The sequence below is a fragment of the Myripristis murdjan genome, chromosome 14 (genome assembly GCF_902150065.1).
Source record: "Myripristis murdjan chromosome 14, fMyrMur1.1, whole genome shotgun sequence".
NCBI lineage: Eukaryota > Metazoa > Chordata > Actinopteri > Holocentriformes > Holocentridae > Myripristis > Myripristis murdjan.
Window position 1 is genome coordinate 22405558 of NC_043993.1, and position 21953 is coordinate 22427510.

Genomic DNA, 21953 nt, shown 5'->3' on the forward strand with positions numbered 1-21953 from the left:
CAAGATGGAGATACAACCTTTTATATTACACAAAAATTTTTATAATGGATAGCTGAAATACATTTGTATTTGACTGCACAATAAAGATAAAGCATTTGGAATAATGATGACTTCATGTTATGTTTTTAACATTAAAAAAATCACTGGTAATCAAGAATTATTGCGAAATTGAAAAGATTCTGTTATAAATGATCATGCAGTTTGAGTTGATAATTGTGTGAAGTGGTATCTTCCTGCTGCTCCGTAAAGCTGTGTATGCTTGTGGTATCATCCTGTCTGCAGCAAACTAGCAAACAACAATCCTCTGGGTAGCTCAAAACAGGGTTACAGTTTTATCGGTTCCCCCAAAGAAACCTGGTTATTTGTGGCTCTTACAGTCATGTGCTGCTGATCCGGGGGGCGGTCTGCAAAGTGAAATCAAATTGAACACAGTCAGGTTGGTGAAATGTTTGCAATAGGATTCAGTTGATATGGGATTTTAAGACCTATACTGATCCCGATATTTTTTACAAGGTGCAGTATACAAGATTGCAGAGGGTGATTTAAGTGAGGACCCTTTATACTCGACTGACAAAGACCATGGATAAGCACACAATTTGATTGGTTGAGTCCAGCGGCCACACATAAACCAGGGTCACACCTTGGATTTAGTTTTGTCTCTTAATTCCCTAATAAGATTGAATTTTTATCTCTGACCACAAATGTATCACCTTGATGTCACTTTTCTACGCACTACAGTAACTCAAAAAATATCATTCACTCTTGGATCTTAATGATGAATCTGTAGCTACATTTTCCAGCTATTTCTCTGGACTGACCTATTGCCCCCTCACTCACCAACATTAATGACAGTCATTTGGTTTAATGATATGTGTAGGTAATACTAGCTTTTGATGTTTGCTCCATGCTCCTCTAGGACTGCCCCAGTTATCAACACCTTGGATCAATGAACCCATCAGACAGAAAAGAGGAAAATACAGAAAAGCAGAATGTAGATGGAAAAAATCTAAACTTGCAGTCCACCACCTCCATATGAAAGAGTTGTTATTAGATCTTGACCAGATCACTAAACATGGGAGAATCGCTTATTTTTCTGATTTAATTAATAGTAACAAACACAACCCAAGATCCCTGTTTAGTACTATTTACCAACTGATCCCCTATGTTCCGAGCACTCCTGTCTCTTCAGCTGATAACTGTGAATTTTTTTTTTTTATCTTTCTTTGTTGGCAAGGTTGATGGTCTGAGGTCTAATTTCACGTCTTCTGTTGTATCGTCTGTCATTTTCAGTCGTCCTATTTTTATGTCCAAATTTGCTCCCATTTCCCTGCAATGTCTTTTAAATACCCGAACTCACATGCGCCTCTCCTTCAACCCCAGTGATATAATCCCCACTTCATTTCTGAAATCCATACACCCTGGTTTAGCTCCCACCCTGGTATCTATCACTCTCTCACATCTGGTTCCGTTCCTGACTACTTTAAAATCAACCATGCCATCTTGCTTGATGGTATAGCGATAAACTGGTTTCATTCTTATTTGAACAATAGATATTTTAATGTTTCAATTGTGTATCCTAATCCTGATCCTAATCCATACTTTCATTTGCATATAAAGCACTACATGATCCTGCCCCCAGTTATACTGCTGACCTCCTTCCTAATACCGTTTCTCTACCATCGAATCTCACCCTTTTATCCATCCCTCACTCAAAATACAAAACAAAAGGTGATCATGCCTTCTCAGTTATAGCCTCCACCCTCTGGAATAACCTTCCACAACCTATTTCTCTCTCTCTCTCTCTCTCTCTCTCTCTCTCTCTCTCTCTCTCTCTATGTGCTTATTCCACAGTTTTTATCAGCTGAGTCTACAGCTTCCTTGCATGAACAAAGCTGTCACTCGAGCTGCACGCGGAAACACATTCTAATGCCAGGTGTGAATGACGTACTTAGAGCTGTCCACTTGGGATCAGACCACACAAGACTTAGTCTCTTTGTTTGTAATTATGGTCTAATTAAAGCCCAAATCCATATCAAAATAAATTTCATAAAATATTATTGTCTTCATGATCTAGTTCCATAACACTTCCTTCAGGGTTTGGGAGACATATGTGGGTGACAACTCACCTAAATCGACCTTTGGGCAATTTTGCATAGTGCACCTACCAATAGCCGATATTTTGTGCGATACTCAAGAAACACAAAACCCTTAATAACAGTAAATATATTTTTAATTAAAGGTTTTGATAAACACAAGAAACAAAGAGAATATTTCAAATGCAAAATAAAAAGTGATTTCACCACACAGTAGTTCAAAACTTAAAAAAAAAAAAAAAAAGATGAAGGGGGGGGGGGGGGGGGGGGGGGGTTGCACATAGCAGCCGCTTATATGCTTAACAATAAATGATTTAACCCTAGTTTGTAATGTTGCACATAGCTTATGTTGCGTGTTCACAATACAAAATTATAATACTCTCACTTGACACTTTCCCTCGTTATATTTCCCCCATTCCTTCCTTCATTCCTTCCCACACACACACACACACACACACACACACACACACACACACACGACATCACAATCACCCTTGACTCACCACTAGCAGATGTCCTCTCTTCCCTTTGGCCACCTTCAACTCTGAGCCCCTGATGAAATCAACGATCCCTTCCTTCCCACGAGCCAAGGCAAACCTAATGCTGCAGGCCAGACCGGAGATAACAAGGGAGGATGGGATAAGCGGATCAGTGCTGCTGCTAATCACAACACACTGACGAGATCATGAACAGGCAACCGGACTGAGCCTCACCTGCCCAGGCTGATGTTGACGTGGTTGGTCCTGCCGGACATCATAGCGAATTTTGTCACCGCCTCAATCACATGGTCACAGTGCAGCACCACGTCACCCTGAGGCAGACACAACTGGGGCTTAGGGTGTTTCCATTACATAGCATCTCTTTTACTTCCTTTGACACTGCTCACTTCAGTACCTGTTAGTTTTCTGGATTTTGTTTTCTACTGCACATAGTACCTCCTCAGAGTGAAGCCCTGTCTGTCTCTGGTGCGTGTATTGTCTTCTTTACATGGATATATCATCAACTATGACACTAGTTTCACAAGTTTTGCTTTTTGTATTTCCTAGTTTTAAGCAGTGGCTGTTTTTTTCTGTTCAATTTCTATCAGACCAATCAATGGTCTGCAGTCTTTTCACATTACATTTCAGTATCTGCTCAGATGGCTTGGAACCTCAACAGAGGTGGTTCTGGTACCAGAAACTATCCCAAACTTTAGGCTAAGGGAAACCCCCAAAAAGCGGGTATAGCTGAGGCATGTAGAGTAGATATCATGTAATGAAAAATGAGACAGAGTGGACCCTCACTGGAGCCACAGCAGTTTGATGTACAACAGTCATGACCACTGTCTGCTACCTTCTGTTGCTGTCCCTCATTGGGCAAGTGCAAAACAAAGATCCCATCACGGAGAGAGCTCAAAGAGATGCCTGTGAAGAGAGAAAAACTGGTCAATGTGCGGTGGTAGTGCATTAATTATTAACATGTTAGTCTTACTTTTTTTGTCAGGACATCTAGTGAAATAAATTACTGCTTCAGTTTCAGTCAATCATCATTACATTTGCCAATCAAAAAGCGAAGTTGTAATATCGATAAACAATATATCCCTATCCCCTGGAATACTGGTTGCCTTGTTGTAATTATTGGAGGTCAGAGATACCAAACTTACCAACGTAAAATTATGAAATTAGCAATGTGTTATGTTTTTTCAGAAATCAATTCCACACTAATCAGAGGCTGCCATATCAAAGGCTGTTACTATCATTCAGTATCTTCACATCAGGACATGGTATTTCTCTAAATGTCTCCATACCCTACCCAGGCCCACTCTCACCTCTCAGAGCTGGGTAGTCAATCCTCTGCTTGATCTTGGTCCTGTCCACCAGCACAGCGAAGGAGCTGGTGAGGAGCAGCTGGCGAGGGCGAGCTTTGAAACCCCTCCGGTCATATTTAGTAACTGGAACACCATACTGAGGATAGGCAGGACCACAGACATTACAATGACATTTGCAAGCTGTAGAGTAATGCTTTTATCAAATCCATCAGGCTAAAAACAAATAAAATAAATAATAATAATCCCACCTGCACTTTGTCATTGCCAAGAGTTTGGATGACTTTGAGATTGATCTGCTCATTTTCTACATAAAGAAAAGAAAAAGCCTCAGATACATCTGTGATGTACAAAACTTTGTACATGTGTGTACGTGCATGTGTGTGCGGGTGCATGCACATATACAAACACCTACCAAGCCTGGTGCCCAAAAACAGCTTGCCAACACTCTGAGGGTAGCTGTCTTTCTGATCTTTAAAGATCTCACTTGCTACAACCTTCTGCTCCATCTGGAGAAAATAAAATTTAAACAAGATGAATATGGAGTGTTTTTTTGTTTCTTTATTATGCAATCAAAAAGAATAGTTTTGCAATCAATAAATAGATTTGAGAGCAAAACTAACATTTCAATAAAAAAATCTTTTTCATCACAAGCAAAGTAAAAATTAAAATGCTAAATCAAAAACTTATGTTTGAAAATCCAAGACTTATATTTGAGAATAAACAGGTTTTGTTGTGAAGCCAAAAGGTTTGTTTGCTGTCCAGCTCGTGGGCAGGACCTACGCTGAAAGATGTAAGTCACGTCTCTATTGGCCAGTCTCGACTGGAGTGACAGCTTGACAACATCCACAGTAATAATGTAATAATATTAGTGCATGGATCAGAACAGCTGCTACACTATTACATTATACCTGTGGATGTTGATAAGCTGTCTCTCTGATGGAGCTCAGCCAACAGTTACATCTTTCAGAGTAGGTCCCCCCTACGAGATTCAGCTCAACAGAAAGCAAAACTTTTGGAACTGCAAACAAATTTTATGGATTCACAAGCAAAACTTTGTATTTACATTTTTGATCATAAATTTATTTTACTTGCAATAAAACATTTTTGATTGCTGTGATCGCTGATTGACTGTTAATAGTTTTGCTCTCAAATCTATTTTTTCATTGCAAAGCTATCCAGTTTGATCACAACAAAAAATTCACCACAGAAGAAAAGATGAAACAGGCTCTTCTGTAAAAATAACAAAGACAGAGTAAGACTGTGTGACTTGGTGTGGTAGAAATGAGTGAAGTCACGCAATCGGCAGCCACCGCACCTGCTTCCTCCACTCAGGCTGGATCCTCCTGCAATACTTCCTCATCATGTTTTGCATATGAAGCCACCGCAGATGCTCAGATGCCTGTGTGTCACCATGCAATCACATGGAGTTGAGTTGTCATTAATATTTCATGAAATCTATTGTCTCTTATTTGTACAAATAGTGATGATGTGAGAGTCTGCTTTGTGTACATTGGCTCTCTTGTACCTCAATGAGAGAAGGAGGAGGTGTCGGCCAGCTTTTGTCCAAAACACTCTTGGGCAGGTTCTTGCGTAACTTCTTGAGGAAGGAGTAACGTACATGATCCAGGAAGTACTCGTTCTCAGGGCAGTACTCCTCATGACGGTAGATGAAGCCTTTTATGAACCTGAGACATAGAGTGGGAGAGTAATTTAACCGCAACGTTCAAATGCAGTTGTAATAATACACACATAATAATAACATAGTACCTGCGTATTAACTCAGCTGCCTGACGACGTCTCTTGGCTCTCCTGCGTGCTTTCATCCCTCGCCATGCAGACTGGATCACAATCACTATATACGAAACATACCAACACGTGTTATAACCAACACAACTGAAATATAAGAATTTAAGCCAAGGATTACTTCATTCACAGTGTGGAGCACAAAGTTACAGTAGTTCTGGCTGAATTCAGAAAGTGTGCACGTGAATATGAGAAAAATATAGGATGGATAAAACAGAGGCATGAGATTTAGTGAATGTTTATGAGTATACAATTATTAATATCCCCTTCTGAATTTAGTGTAGTGTAGTTTATTTAAAATGAAAATCATAAAACTGTTATCACTCTACTTCCCCTGTTCCATTTTTTAAATCAGTTTGACAGAAAAGTCAGAAATGCTCTTGGGATTCAATAAGAGTGTTTGTTAGTAAGTGTGAATCAGCCAGCCAGGAAAATCCCTGACCTGCATGTCTGATGCGATGGTACTTGGCTCTCTCCCTGTAGCCTCTCCATGATGTCTGCAGAGTCAAAGCTGCAACACAGCAGACATCAGAGTTCATGAGACACTGGGTTGCCACGAGGCATATCTTAATCACGCACTGTGAGTCATCATGTTTTCCCTCCGTCCTTTTGATTGTGAAATTCCCTTCACGGTAATGCTTACTGTCCTCACCAGTATTACTCACCGATAGCGGGCTTTTTGGCTTCTAGCGCATCTTCAGTGGTGAACAGAGTTTTTGGAAATCGGATGAAGATTTTGGACCTGCAGAAAGTGGGCATTTGGTCTGATAAAAACCAGCTAGTATTTTGTCACATCTGTCACATCATCACATCATTTATTACATCCTTTTACCTGAAATGTAACACAGTACTAATTGTTCACACACATTTTTTTTTTTCAATTTAAACTCTAACTGTGACAGGGCCGATGTCCTATTGAACTACACATTATCATCTTTATCTACCCCCCTCTCCCTCTAAAAATACATTACCTGCCCAGTTTGTACTCCTCTGGTTTGTAGCCCAGGTGGTTGACCAGTGTGGACACACCATCTGCAAGTCTGCCATGCCAGTTGGGCCACGTCTCCGGACACAGGGGTTTATACCTGAAGACATACGTAATTTTAATAACAGAAGGTTGAGCATAGAGCAGAGATGAAGAATAGCCAGTCAATAAGCTGATAACAGAAGTCAGTCTGTCAGGGAGGTTGTGAGTCTGTCACCTCTGGAGGAAAGCCTCAAAGCGACGTCTGTAGGCAAAGCCAGCTCTCCTGACCCTCAGGTTTTCCATCAGGCCCAGGTACTTTACTTGGTGTCTGACCAAAACTTCATCAAACCGTCCTACAGGAGAGACATTATTCTTCAATGACCATGACACACATGCACACACATTTCAGATGTGTCCCCTCAGATTACATATTGTAACAAACAATAAAACAAGTCAGTCCCTATGATGACTATGATGTCCCTCCCAACTAGCGCAAGTTGCCCATATTAACTGCTTGTATGAAAGGAAGACATTTGCCCATAAAGCAGTAAAGCAGTTCATTTTTTTGTTTTTCATAGATCACCTGCTGGTTGTATTTTTCATACACACAGGAAGAGACACAAGACTGCCCCATGAACGAGTGGGGAATTTTATGTAACCCTTCATATGTAATCTGTACCTGGCTGCTTGGCATCATTCGGTTTGATACAGCGCACATAGGATGGCTCTTTTGATATAAGGATCTCCATAAGTTTCATCAGACTGTTTTTAAACTGAGTGGCAGCCTGTGAAGGACAGGAAAAAAAAAACAAAACATGAAACTATGAGAATTTGTGTCCGTGTGTGTATAAGTATATGTGTAAAACAGAGACTGGAAGTGAGAGAGAAATAGAAAGAGAGAGCGAGAGAGAGAGAGGAAGAGAAAGAGATGCACGCTGCATGTCTGCATGTTTGTGATTACATGCAACATCACATACATTGTAACTACATACATTGTAATCATTATTATTATGATCATAATTATTATTTGTACATCTGTACATGCTGTGATTGTATGTATATTAAGTATTTGTATATTTGTTATGTACTGATTACTTGTCCTGCATGTTGCATTTTGTGATTACATGCAGCATCATATTCATTATAACTACATACATTGTAATTATTGTTTTTTGTCTGTTTGTTTGTTTTTACACCTGTGCATGCTGTGATTCTGGATATGAATATGTGCTGATTTCCTATATGTGCTGTCTGCTTTGGCAACAGAAATGCCTGGGGGGGGGGGGGCACGAGAGAGAGAGGAAGAGAGAGAGACAGAGAGAGGAAGAGAGCAATAGCACGAGAGAGAGAGAGACAGAGAGGAAAAGAGAGAGAGAATGAAAGAGAGACAGAGAGAGCGAGTCTCACCATCTCAGGGCGTTTCTGGTCAATCACTTCCTCTTTGCGGAAGCACTGCCGCACAATCTGGTTGCTTGACTGGCACATGACCTGAACAGAGACCAAACCACATGACCACATGTCAACACAGCAGGCTTTTCTGTTTGTGAACTCTCAGGTGGTGTAAAAAGGCACAAAGACTGAAAAAGTTGGTAGTGTGGCTTTGTCTCTTCTCTTTTTGTTGCCCTCACCTCTTTCAGGTTCCTGTACAGTGAATCATTATTCTTGTCCAGAAAACCTGCATGAGATCAACATAGATAGTGTAATTTGTCATTAAGAAATCAGCGGGTTGCTCAGCATAGCAATTTAGATTAAATTTATGGGGAGTTATGGTAAGCAGTTTATAGTCTGCTCTGTAATATGTTTTGAATGTGTAGCCTCTTATTATGGAATGCAGGAGTTAAAAATAGACTATTGGACTGTTGATGAATTTCAGCTCACCGGAGACATTGTAGTTGACCTCTCCAGCATAGTGCAGCAGCCTGAACTCCTCTCTGCTCATTATCCTGCGAGTTTTTCCATTCGCCAACTTGTGACTGATGAGACACATGCAAAAACACACTTATACATACTAATAGCTGTTGTCAGAACATAAAGACCTATCAAATTAAGGTTGACTGAGAGGCTTTGATAAGTACATGTTTGTGATTTTCCTTGTGGTATTTTTTGTGTGCTGGAACGAAGAGCTGATGCTCACGTGATAAAGTGCGGATGGCCTCCCAGAGTGTCCTCCATCTTCTCTAAGAAGGAGATATCACAGGCCTCTCCAGGTCTCAGACACTCCTCATCCTGAAACACAGCCACACTATTTACCTCGGGCTGGATCATACTTCACACAGAGACATGCAAACATAAAAACATACAAACTAGAAGCTGTCATTCGCACCAGAATGGAGATGATGCCTTTGTGCTTCTCCTCTATCAGGTCACAAATGATCTTGTTGTCAAAGTACTGCACTGTCTCCCACTGAAATAAAGTGAGGGAAAGGTGAAGGTGTTGTCAGCATGGAAAGCTGTGGGATCTTCACAACTGAACAGCAAATGAATACATGAAACTTTGTTTTCACTACCCAACCACCACCCAACTCACAGCGATGCCCTCCGTCTCGTACTCCTCCTGCTCTGATCGGAGCGTGAGCTCAATAAAGAGCTGCTGGAGCTTTTCGTTGCAGTAGTTGATGCAGAATTGCTCAAAACTGTAGGCAGAAACACAAGGGTTGATGGGCTTGAATAGCTATGTGCATCATAGGGACAATAGAGGTGACTTTTGCCAGTGAATTGATGTACCTGTTATGCTGTAGGACCTCAAAGCCATAGATATCTAAGAGTCCGATAACTGAGGAGCCCTTACTGCTGTTGTACACCTCATCCTGTTTGACATATAAGGTACACAACATATAATCATATAACTTCAGCTCACAGAACTGCAATAACACTCCACAACACCAGTATGGACTTTCTACTAATCTCGGTGTGTTGTTATTGGAGCTGTACTGGTACCTTGAGAGCAAGTGATTGGTTGATCTTCTCCACCAGCCAAGTGAAGGTACGACCATACACAGCCTTAGCTAAAGCATCACGGGCCGACCCCGCCTGCTCAAAGTTCAGTGGGCTGATCATCTGCAGTGCAAAAATGAAAACATGACACAAAATACAAATGCAATTCGAAGAGCAAATGACATTAAAACACCAAAGAGCTCATAAAAAGTGACACAAAGACAAACTCCAGAAACAGCGATCACCACCTCTTCTCCTTTGGCAATGAGTTTCTTGTGAGTGAGTGCCTCCCTGAGGGCTGAGCCATCAACACCCAGCAGCTGCAAAACAACAACACATCTGCTCTGAGCTTTGCCTTATTGCAAGTGCATGCACAAATCTGTGACTGTGAACTGATACTAGTGGGACTGTTCTGACCCTTGTGAGATTTCTTATCTGCGTCTCAGTGGTGATGTGAGTCTCTCCGTCCTCCCCTTCCCCAAACTGAGTGTTTCCCAGATGGAGAACACTGGCGATGATATTGAGCAACTCCTGAGGTCAGACAGGCAAAAGTATTAGGAACCATTTCATACTCAGAGTGAACCAAGAGACAAATTTTAGACTATTGACTATACAAAGCTGTAGTCGAACTATAATTACGTGCATCACAACACACACAATCTTAATTATTTCTAATGTATAGCATGAATTATATTACAAATTTCAAAGATGTGATGCTGAATGGTGTAAAATACTGTATATATATTAGATGCTTAATACTTAGATTCATTAATTTCTCTAGTTTTTGTTTTAACAGTATAATTCTTATTAATGTAGAAATAATAAGCTGCAACATAAAGCCAGTTTCATACAACTGCTGTGGAAAAGTTAAGAAAAAAAGCACATGCTCATAATGGAGACAAGCCAACTATCATCATTCTCCAGGAATTTAAACTGATTTGGTAAATGTGACATAGTTGTGATGCTTGAAATGGTCAGTTTTAAGTGGCATGGTGCTAATATTGTTTTTTTTTTTCCTTAAATCACAAGATTCAGTGAAAGAGTTGATAGAGAGGAACTGTAGACTGGTGAGGGAACTTTTGAACAATTTATTGTAAAACACTCTCATTCTGCGTTGACTGGTTTGATAATACATAAGAACTGCTACCCTGAATAATCCACCTTAGTTACACCATCCAGCAACAAGCCTCCCTATTTAGTTTTAACATGATTTTGATTTTTATGTGTTGGTCTGACAGCCTCTGTGGTTAAGTCTTACAAGATCACTTATGGATTTATATTATACTTCTGCATTTGTCACTGAATCCATATCCTTATTTGAACTCGGCTTGGTGAGTCACTGGGGATATCAGCTGATCTGTAGAAATGGCATTAGAACAGTGGAGCTATTCAGTTACTAAAATAGACCTTTTCAATGTGATGAAACTAGTCATAACACTGTACTGCCTGGACCCGTGCCACTGCCTCGCTGAGTTGAGTTTCTTTTGTCAACGACCTGTTTCAATTTACTGTGGCACATGTGGTGCACCAGGGGAAATGAGTGAAAACAAGGCAAGTGGTTAGTGGATCTGGATTTAGGAAAATTATTTATCACATAACGCTATAGAGGAATGTTACTGACCTGCACCTCTTCCTCAGTGAAGCCGATAATGGGCAGGGCCTTCATCACTGCTTTCCAATCATTTTTGTCATTGATGGAGCTAACTCTGGGACAGTTGCCCTGAGGAAGACGGTTGTATATCACATCACTACAGTCAAGCTTACTGCATACATTCAAAAGTATGAACAAATACACACACAAAAAACAACACACACACACACACCTTGACTAGATATTGGTAGTTCTGAGGGTTTCTTTCCAGGTCCAGTCTCTTGAGCAGATCCTCCTCACCTCCATCTAAAAGCTGGTAAAAGATGTGGAAGTTCCTCTCACCGTGGTTCTGGTGCACCACCCGAGATTTCTCCAGCAGGTAGTTGAGGATGTGACTGCCTACTGGTGCCCCCTAGAGAAGGTTAGAGGTAAAGACAGGAGCGGGTGGGATCTGTCACAAGCAGATTTACTCCTTCACGTGGCGAAATGTTTGCACTCTGAGCCATCATGCCATCACTGAACAAAATGTAATGATCACATACAGTATGCTTTGTATCAAGGGTCCTTAAAGGAGGGACTACATACCCTGAAGTCAAACTGGACATCCATATATTTCCCAAAGCGGCTGGAGTTGTCATTTCTCAGTGTTTTGGCATTGCCAAATGCCTGTGCAAAGGAAGGGAGCCAGGAAATTAGAGGAAGGAAGTCAATTTGAGTAACAATAGAATGATAAAAATCAAAAGATCAGGACAGGTCATTAAAAGCATTAACAAATCAGTCACAAGTCTGCACAAGTAATTTATATATTTTCAGATCAAGTTTTGACATACATATAAAATAAACGTCAGCTACGTTGCATTTGACACTTTGCTTAACAAACTATAGCATGAGCTGTTCAATTTGGAATGCCGTATGATTTAAACACTGTAGATCCAGATAAAGAGGGTGGGATTTCATACCTCAAGGACAGGGTTGGACTGCAGCAGGCGGTCACCAAGTGCAGCCATGCGGTCGTGAGCAGGGCAGGTGACAGCATAGTAGAGCAGGATCTTCTTTGAAGCCTCTGTCTTACCTGCTCCGCTCTCACCTGAGATCAGAATACACTGGTCCTTCCTTTCAGTCCGCATGGAACGGTATGTGTTGTCTGACAGGGCATAACTAAGGGAGAGTCAAAGCACAAAGGCAGAACCAACTACAGATCAACAACTGCAAACATTAAACAACTGTAGCGGATTTACACAGTAACATGAACAATGGAAACATTTAGTTAAATTAATGTGAGTCATGTGTACATATTTTACATTTTCACTAAATCATACTTGTTTACCACTGAAATAAAGAGCTTTTGTATATTGAAGTTTAGTTAGAGAATGAAACAATGTCATAGCTCTATGACTCATATTTATTTATAGTACTGCTAATTTCTTGTAGCAGTTCCCAAAGAACCATGCCTTCCTGTCTTGTTTGCTTCTTACACTATTCTGAAGCCAAAAAAGTCATTTGACGCTCAAGAAAAAAAAAAAAATAATAAAAAACAAAAATCAAAACAAAACAGGAAATACTCTGTGAGGTTCACTCAGATATCACAAGCATAACAGGAAAAAATGACCCTGTATGGGCCATTTTTTCCCCACACCGATGAAGATAATTTCAGGTATTCGGCATGATTACTTTTAACACGTGATAACACTGCTGTCACAGTGATGGATGACTTAGGACAAAAATGCTTTAGGTGCATTTTAGAATCATTCAGAGTGATGAGATGAGGTAAGGCACATTGAAAGTTTATAACTGGGCAAGCAAATAGAGATGAGCAAAAGTACTTTACTAATATGTTTCACAAAGTTTATACTGACACAGCAAATGTCAGGGCAAATTTTCAAGAAGATAAAAGTTAAGAAACCAGATGAACAACACTAATAGAAAACTCCTTCCTGTGATGAAATTGTTAGTTTATTGAAACAGCTCTGTAGTAATGAATAACTTTAAAAGTGATGATAAGATAACAAAAGTTGCATTTTAAAGACAAGTGTAACTACGGCCTATGATGTAAAATTCTTAAGATGTTTTGAGCAGCTATTGCAAAAACATTTTCCATACTGATGTTCAAAAAACTCTTGTCTCAGATAACAATGCCATGATTTACTGTAGTTGAGAAAGATGGACACTTTTGTTTTAGTCTTGTTTTCTTGTAACCAGTAGATGCTGCTAAATCTTAGACATCCTGGGTAAATGAACTGAACCCCAAACAAAAACACAAAAAAATACTTCTGTGGTTCTCTATGGTTTGGACTTGGTTTGTGTGTTCTCAAAAAGAGAACTAGGAACTCCAGGCATGATACCATAAAGTGAGACTATTTGTAGACTCCATTAACAGTGAATAGGTGGCCACGTTTGCCAGTTCTATGCATATGGGTAGATCTTATGATTTTGTACAGTCATTATACCAGGCTTTAAAAACATTACATAAATACATATTCATTTGTCATCCACTATCTATGAGGCAGCTAAAAAAAAGGGCCTCATAATAAAATCAAAGCATGCTCATGATTGTCTGAATTCAATCTTTTGGGAAGTCACAAATATTAATAGCACAAACTAACATGAAAGGCTAAGTGTATTTAGGCTGTAAGAGCAAGCAGTTACTTACAATGTTAAGTAGAAACCAGATAAAATGTATCAGCAGAAGGTGTCTGAGGACAGGGGAGTGACTCACATATGAGGAGATATTTCATAGAAGCTGACTCCTCTGTAGCGCTCCATGTGCTGCTTGGAGTAGATCTCCAGCTCTTTGTAAGGGTTCACCGACACCAACACTGAGCCAATATATGTCTGAGCCAGTACATTAAGAAAAAGAACAACACGTTCAACTATGTCTCAGTACACCCATTTAAATATTTTGAGCACATGAAAATCATCAAGAAAAACAGTGATTGTATGATGATATTACATATATGAGGCTCTCTTTGAAGCGCCGCCGCAGGTTCTCTATGAAGGCTGCCTCACTGGTGTAGTTTTCCAACAGGACAAAGTCCTGCACCCCTACCCTGTCCCGGGCTGTCAGGGCACTCTCCATCACGAGGCGAAGTCTCCCTTCAACACCCATCTCCTGCAGGAACAGCAGAGGAGTAAAAAACATAAAGAGTGAAATGACTGCAACTCTTTCTAATAATCTGTTCAGTTTAGAAATTATACTCTGCTGACAAGCAAGGGGCACAGAAGACCTGTTCAAATTTAATCAGATGCATACACATTTATCTACTTTTGATAGAATTAACATCTAGCACTTCAACATTTACAGTCAAAACATTACAAAATCCACCAGATTTGATACTACAAGACTGAATCCATTTATGTTTAAGACTTTTTCCTCATGTCTGTCAAACATCCTGAGTGTATAATCCAGACTTGAGGAATAAAACAGTCTTGCTATTTTAGTGTAGAAGGACAAAGAACATACACATATCCACACAGTCCAGAGTCCAGTTCCCTAAACCTGGCCAAGATTAAACAATGAAGACATTTAAAACATCCCAAGCATAAACAGTGAGGAGAGGCTCCTCTATTATGTGATAGTGTGATAGTGTATTGCATGTATATACAGTACACACAGCTCAATATCGCCAGGCAGGTTTTGACCCATGCCACTACAAATGTGTGTGTACATGTCAACCCCACTGTGATGGAAAACATCAACGTGTAGACAGGAAATAATTAACAGTCTTGTGAGTGAAATTCACAGATGTGCCCTGAAGTAAGATATTACCCACTGAAAACCCCATGCTCGGTCATGCACATGCACACACACAAACACACACAAACACACACACACACACACACACACACAAATACGGAGATATTAAAAGTCAGAATTTACTCACAGTAAACATCCAGTTACAAAGCGGCATTTCACTTCCATATACTGCACCCTAGAACAACCCTCGGCTATCTCGGTTCTGTTTCAAAGATATACTTATGAGAGAAACCCTGCTGCTTTTCTTTACACATCCATTAAAAAAAAATTGAACGGGGAACAAAGGGGCTCAACTTCCACAGGACCTCTTTTTTTTGAATGCTTGAGCCTCTCAGGGGTCTCATTTGGCTGGTTTGTGCCGGTAAAAGGTCATTATCTCTGAACATTAAATACTGGAAAATCCTTACAACAACAAAAGGACAACAGTGGAAGGAGGCCAAGAAGTGAGAGCAGAGGAAAGGCACTGGATGCTTCCACTGCAGCCACTCCTCTCCGCCCCCCCTCCTCCTCTTCTTCACCTTGGAGTATTGTTGTCCCGCTCCCGCAGGTGGACCATCTACACACAGTAATACAGACATATTTTCCAAAGGATACAACTAAAGAATGTCAGGGTCAGGTTTGGGCCAGGCGCTCAGTAAACCACTGAATGAGTTTCACCAGCCTGTCATGTTCATGCAGCGTAAGTGTGTTGGGTTGGTTGTATCCGTTTTGCATGTGTATTTTTATATGCCTGTCCACAAAAATACTTTCTAAGATAGAGCCATGAAACATGTGAACAGCAATTAACTAACATAACCATGGGACATTAAGCAAAAAGCAAAAACAAAACAAACCAAAAAAAACTTGCCTTGATTGACCTGAAGAGGATACACTGCAAGGTGTGGCCAATCACAAACTGCTTTTCATTCTTTCTCAAATGGTCATGAGCAGCTGCAGAGAGGCCTTGCTGCAAATTCATTTTAAAATCAAAAGTTTTCACAGCATTAGAACTGCCAAATGTAATTCATTTAATTGCATATGGGTATTTACACATTAGATTTAATCAGTGCGTATGGTTGTGGCCTGTCAAATAATGGTTGACCACTCAATTTACTAGGTTTGCACATTAAGAAACTGAACAGACCTCAGTGCCTGTATTTTCAGCATGCATACCAGCTTTCATAGATGGTTTAGAAGGACATAGCCCCTGGCAAGCACTACCTGGTTCTAAACTTTAACAGACTCCTTTGAATATTTCATTCCACTGTCCTTAGATCTCTTTAACTTAAACACCCCCCACTCCTAATTTACAAAGACACGTTTGCTATAAACAACGGTTTTATTATTATTGTTTGTAAACAAAAACAATTTAGGAATCAGAGAACCAAGATTCAATCTGTGATGTAATACAGATTTCTCTGCTCTGTTGACAGTGAATGGAGATTACCTTTGTTGACTCATACAGTGTAGATATTTACAATGTTGACCTATACAATGTCTGAGAGATAACAGGGACAGCAGTTCATGCTCAAAGCACTACTCATTTTTCTTCCTTTACCTTCATCTCAGGATCAGAATCAACTAAATATGTGGGAAATAGTCACTCTAATTTGCTTTCAGAATATAGAAACATTGCTGTCGTCTTTATCACAATCTTCATCACATATTCTTACTTTACAATAATTCACGGTAGAGACTTCCTTTAGCTTTGAGAGGAATTATTGTGGGATGACAAGTCTAGCCTTTGCAAAGGGACTGAAGGTGAGACACCTGAGGGGCTACAGATCTGGGATGGAGATTGACCTGGAATGCACTGTAAGGCATGCAGCTTTGTTGCCAGAGAACTGACCTGAGGCTTGTTTGGTACAGCAACCTGAACACTAACCGAGAGGTGTTCAGCACAGCCTGAGCTGAAGCTTTGTGCAGGATTTAACTGTGACTGAGAGGGAGTTGTAGAAGAATCTCCAGGGTTTGTAGGTGCAGCAGCACTGACAACAAGCTATGAGGCTAACCTAATAGTGGGTCTTGGCTCTGGGCCTCATGACTAAGCTCCACTGGGCTGACTACATTCGGTTTGTCTTCCATATAAGGCATGACCCACCACTCTGTCCCAAGACAAGCTTCTCCAGTACCCTAGCAGACTCTCTACCATAGATGTGCCAGTAATTGACATGGTGGAAAAATACCAAGTTTATCCTCCCTGGACTGTCTGGGTGAAATGTTGTTAGGCTCGTGCAAAAGCCAAAACACACACACACACACTGACTCACAGACATGCATAGATGTATCAAGTGACCTAATATGCTCTGTAACTCTTTCCTTGTTGGCATCTCGGTGACGGAGAATCTGAAGTGGTGATATTCTTTAGCAGATCCAACTGAATACACTCAGATCTTGGGCAGCACTGCATAAGTACAGGCGGTGCACAGGTCCTAGCAATTGCAAGGCACTCATGCAAGACAGCATGGAAAATTAAAAAATAACACAGAGCATCATGTTAGTCATGATCTTACCCTGCCTTGGTACCTCATCCTGTCCTCTTCTTGTTGGGAGTGGGGTGTGTTGTGCTTTTCGTTCCCTCCTACTGTGGTAGTCCTCCTCCCGTGTTGTGCACACTCCTTAACTGTAGCGTCTCATCCACCTCTGTCCATGAGCAATAGAATCAGGTAACTTAACTTCTCCTTCCCTCAATCACTTACTCAATCCCTCTCAGTCTCTTTCTCCACGTCCCTCCCTGGGTCACTGTCTGGCTTCCACTCTGCCCAACACACTAGCAGCTCCTCTTGTTTATACCTTCAATCTATCTTCCCTCTGACAGGTCAAATAAACGCCCGCCTCTCGACAACTCCCTCTCCTTCCCTCTAGACTCCTGCATGAAACAAGGGAAGGAACTCCACTCACACGTCACACACTTGGACTTGAAAAAGAAACAAGGAAAAAAAAAGGCTAAGGGAAAGTATGCTGTTGGGTCATGCAGAGAGAAAAAAAGACAGAGAACCAGAGAGTTGAGGAGGTTTGGAAAAATTTGCTAAGAGCCCAAAACTACAAACATGTAATCACAGTGCAACTATATAAAAAAGAAAGAAAAAAAAAAAAAGAAATCACATGGTGAGGCCTCAGTGCATTCTTTCTTTTCCTCCCTCCCTCTCTCTTTAGCTTGCTCCCTCCCTTTTCTCCCACAAGCTGAGACAGATTCATATGGGATGAGAGAGTTATGGAAGTGTCTCACCAACAAGACTGAGTGCCTTACTCCCTCTGTGACTGTCTTTTTCTGGTGATGAAATAACTTAAATCGTAATTCATCACTCCACAAACATATCGCACTGTGTTATTAATCTGCTATATGGCTAAGACTGTGAAAAGCTGCATTCACCTTACTGACTTGTTTTGGTGGCAATGTTCCTATTGCTAGACAGTACATCACCTAATGTAACACAACATAACAGATGCTGTCAGATTCCTGTCTCCCTAAGCTCCCTCCCAGTCAAGATTTTTCAGGGAGTGCCGTGCCCAAGGCCACACCGCCTCAATGTGAGGACACTGCCCTCCTCTGGTTTCCCACTCTTCCCTCTTTGTTTTTTTAGCACTGCCCCATTCTTTCTCACTTTCTGTCTCGATGCCCGCTCCCTTTCCCTTGCCAGCATCATTACACATCCAACACTGAGGAATCTTAATAATGTTACCCAGATGGAGACAGTCTCTCTATCACTTGCTCTCTCTCCCTCTCTCTCCCTCTCTCTCTCTCACAAGTACCTAATTCTCTATGCTGCACCCACGTCACCATTTGAACATACTATACTATATCAAGTATATGTATTAAAAAAAAAAAAAAGAATTCCAAATGCAATTTCACCATAGTTTGAAAATCAACTGGATATCAATCAAAATCCCATTATGGAGTCCTTTGGTGTTGTGCCCTTTTTACTATATATGGTAAGTCATCCTGTGCACATGCCCTACGTTGCCTCAGACTTTTGCAAATTTCAACCGCTTTATTCCCTCATTGCTTTTCACTTCCACTCACAGCAACAGTATTTCAAGGAACTAGTCACTAGGAGTCGATTCATCTTCTATAGAGCTGAGAAATCAAAAGAAAGTCAGACAATATGAAGGTGATCAATCAGTTAGCTGGTGCGGAAAAGCTGATCGTTGCTGAACTTGAGGTATTGTTGTACCTCCTGTTTCCCGACTGCATTGTGGTAAAAATAACAAAATGGATAATTTAGCCTAAATGTCGCAGTACTCATATGAATGCTGCCACTAACATTCAGTGAACAATTCAGGTTTTTTGTGACTGAAAACAAAGTTGGTCCCAGATAGGCTAGACTAGACTAGACTTTCTGAAAATAAATAAATTCTGGAAATACTGAGATAACATTAAGATTAACACATGGAAAACAACTGTTTGACTCCCTGATGTAACCTGTACTGTTGCCTCAAGGTATAAAATGAAATATAACAGGTCTGCTGGACTGCCCATCCATCTTAATAAACTGTTCCAAAAACTAATTAGAAACTGAAGAGGTACGGAACCAGGGAACCCTGGTTTAAAGCACTCAGGAAACTATTGATGGTAATACTTCTATGAACCCCTTTACATCAGTAACAGAACACTATGCCAAATTACAGCGCATAGATTTCAAAATAAAAGTACTCTGAGTTACTCAACCGTCCCAATAGCGCAGGGTGTATTCAATCTGTTGAAGAAGACTGTCAACAGACTAACCACCATAAGTTCATTCCCACCCAGTCTCTATGGTGTCATGGTATTGACATGAGACACATATATTATGTTTTCTCAATCTGGTGTGGCGACAAAGTTATCTAAATTAACAGCTTTTTTTCTCAACAAAGATATAAAAAAGGATGTACCAGCAACAGATCGAGGACTTGTTCGTTAACAACAAAAATACGCCTACTAGGTTGAATCTAGCCGTCTTTTCAAACTCATCATCTATTGTAACAAATTTTTGTTAGACTTGTACTCAAGTGAGGAGATCCTGCTGCCAACACCAAAAAGCACAAGAAGCGTCCCGTGTGTCCACTTCTCTACCTGCAAGCACTACACTGACAAGAAGACTTCAAGGTTTGGGGAAAATGCTCCAGAGCTTCTCATGAATCTGAATAATAAGATGGGGAAACGTCTTCCTTCACAACACTGTGATGCTCTGTGGTTTGCATTTGAAATTCTAGGAAATAGCTGCATGCATTATTTATTTAAGGCCTGTGTTTTGGGCTAAAGACAAAACTGTCCACCAGGATTCTTTGGACAGGCTGCTCAACTACATGCATAGACTGCAGCGGAGCCACAAATGCAGTTTTAGTTAGTTCCCTGAGGAGCTGGAATACCGTGACAGGAGTCCTTTGCTTCAATATCTTTACAACATATATTCATAATCCTTACTGACTCCACAACTGCCTGTCATTAATATCCCAGACTTCAGTACTGATTGTCAGAGAGTAGCTGGAATGTCACTTTGAGATACACTTTTCAGCACTTCATCCATGTAATGGGAAATGTGGGAGCTCCATTTTTTGACCAGATTTGCACCATATTATATGTGACCTATAGCAACCTCACCAAACTGTGATTTTGGGCAGACTTGAGTATTTGGGCGTCTTTAACTACTTTACGTGTGCCAACAGTAAAGACCTTCTCTTTTCCTTACGGTCCTACCCATTCAATCACCTTTGCGATGTCAAAGAATATAATCCGCTGGAATAAGAACAGGATACACATTTAAGCCAATACATTCATAGCTGAACCACTGGCAACAACCTCATTTTTGAGAGGTCTCCAAAACACAGCATATGTAGCCACATGCATGTGGAAAACATGAGGGTAATTCTCTTCTAACACATCTGGTTTCTCTACTCAGGACACTTTACAAACAACATCTGGCACAACCTTGCTGCCAGCCAACTCAGAAAGAAACTTAAGTTCCACTTGATTCGCAGACTTTTCAACACATTCATCCTTATCCCCTAAAACGTCAGCAATCCCTCTATCATCTTACCATATTTTCCAGTTATGTTTTTTTTTTCATTCAGTCTTCCTATCTTTGTTTTGCAGTTCCTGTAAGTAGGATTTCCTTCCTAGCTGTTTCCTGGTGTTCAAGATCTTCCCTCATGACCATTTGTTTGAGTTCAGCTGTTAGGAGAACTGCTCCCTTCCATAGTTTAGCTCTATCTCCTGCCAATGTGCATCTGTGTATGTGTATGTGTGTGTTATTCATATATCAATTACAAGACTGTCAACGATATCTCAAAAGTAACAGTTTCCACTATTTTCAGCATCAAGTCTAGCTAGGATGTCTTACTGTGCAGAGTGAACGCTGCGCCTGACTTCAATTTCTGAAAATGACGGGAAATTGCATTACAAACTCAAAAACAACTAGTGAACATCTGAGATGTGGAAAATATTCAGAATCTAACACAACCAACTCAATGGCAAATAATCTGACTCTCTGTGACAGCTAGGTCAAGAGTCTGAAAATACAGAGAAGGGGCCATACCTCATGGTTTTACTTGATTTTGTCGTTAAACTGTTATGATTTTCCCCATTCAATAGAACGATGAATCATAGAGGAATGATGACTTGTTTGGGTGGGGTGGAAAATGGGTTGTTTCTATCTTCACTCTCTCTCCCCCTCTCTCTGTTTCACACAGACACAGACACACACGCACACACACACACGCATGCGCGCACACACACACACACACACACACACACACACACACACACACACACACACACACACACACACACACACACACACACACACACACACACACACACAAAGAGACAATACATGTGTGTGAAACAGAATAGAGGAGATAGTGGGTATCAAATATATTCCTTGGCACTGAGTTGCCAGCTCATCTATATCTCAACATGCAAATTGCCCCTGGTCTGTCTCTAACTCATCTAATTCTCTCTCTCTCTCTCAAATGTAAGCCAATCATGTTGCAGACTGTATTCATCAGCGAAGATGTATGATAAATAATGTGTCAATAAAATGAAC

General features: G+C 40.6%; 1 protein-coding gene across 2 annotated transcripts in view; it reads right to left on the reverse strand.

Moving 5' to 3' along the window:
* The window catches only part of myo1ca (myosin Ic, paralog a), a 24829-nt gene continuing 2876 nt past the window's right edge, over nucleotides 1–21953 (reverse strand). The window contains exons 2-33 of one of the 2 annotated variants that reach the window (XM_030068649.1): nucleotides 17442–17571; nucleotides 14146–14304; nucleotides 13912–14027; nucleotides 12155–12353; nucleotides 11781–11861; nucleotides 11428–11607; nucleotides 11226–11324; nucleotides 10022–10135; nucleotides 9853–9924; nucleotides 9608–9727; nucleotides 9395–9477; nucleotides 9198–9303; nucleotides 8994–9074; nucleotides 8805–8896; nucleotides 8549–8643; nucleotides 8299–8345; nucleotides 8078–8158; nucleotides 7350–7455; nucleotides 6906–7023; nucleotides 6675–6788; nucleotides 6369–6445; nucleotides 6146–6214; nucleotides 5668–5752; nucleotides 5426–5585; nucleotides 5216–5299; nucleotides 4313–4406; nucleotides 4149–4204; nucleotides 3901–4036; nucleotides 3426–3496; nucleotides 2807–2904; nucleotides 2597–2696; nucleotides 1–404 (exon numbers count right to left, since the gene is read on the reverse strand). In XM_030068649.1, the coding sequence (XP_029924509.1) occupies nucleotides 378–404; nucleotides 2597–2696; nucleotides 2807–2904; nucleotides 3426–3496; nucleotides 3901–4036; nucleotides 4149–4204; nucleotides 4313–4406; nucleotides 5216–5299; nucleotides 5426–5585; nucleotides 5668–5752; nucleotides 6146–6214; nucleotides 6369–6445; nucleotides 6675–6788; nucleotides 6906–7023; nucleotides 7350–7455; nucleotides 8078–8158; nucleotides 8299–8345; nucleotides 8549–8643; nucleotides 8805–8896; nucleotides 8994–9074; nucleotides 9198–9303; nucleotides 9395–9477; nucleotides 9608–9727; nucleotides 9853–9924; nucleotides 10022–10135; nucleotides 11226–11324; nucleotides 11428–11607; nucleotides 11781–11861; nucleotides 12155–12353; nucleotides 13912–14027; nucleotides 14146–14304; nucleotides 17442–17459 (3138 nt within the window). In that variant the 5' untranslated portion in view covers nucleotides 17460–17571 and the 3' untranslated portion in view covers nucleotides 1–377. The remainder of the gene's footprint in view (nucleotides 405–2596; nucleotides 2697–2806; nucleotides 2905–3425; nucleotides 3497–3900; nucleotides 4037–4148; nucleotides 4205–4312; nucleotides 4407–5215; nucleotides 5300–5425; nucleotides 5586–5667; nucleotides 5753–6145; nucleotides 6215–6368; nucleotides 6446–6674; nucleotides 6789–6905; nucleotides 7024–7349; nucleotides 7456–8077; nucleotides 8159–8298; nucleotides 8346–8548; nucleotides 8644–8804; nucleotides 8897–8993; nucleotides 9075–9197; nucleotides 9304–9394; nucleotides 9478–9607; nucleotides 9728–9852; nucleotides 9925–10021; nucleotides 10136–11225; nucleotides 11325–11427; nucleotides 11608–11780; nucleotides 11862–12154; nucleotides 12354–13911; nucleotides 14028–14145; nucleotides 14305–17441; nucleotides 17572–21953) is intronic. The other variant, XM_030068650.1, reaches the window with a different exon arrangement.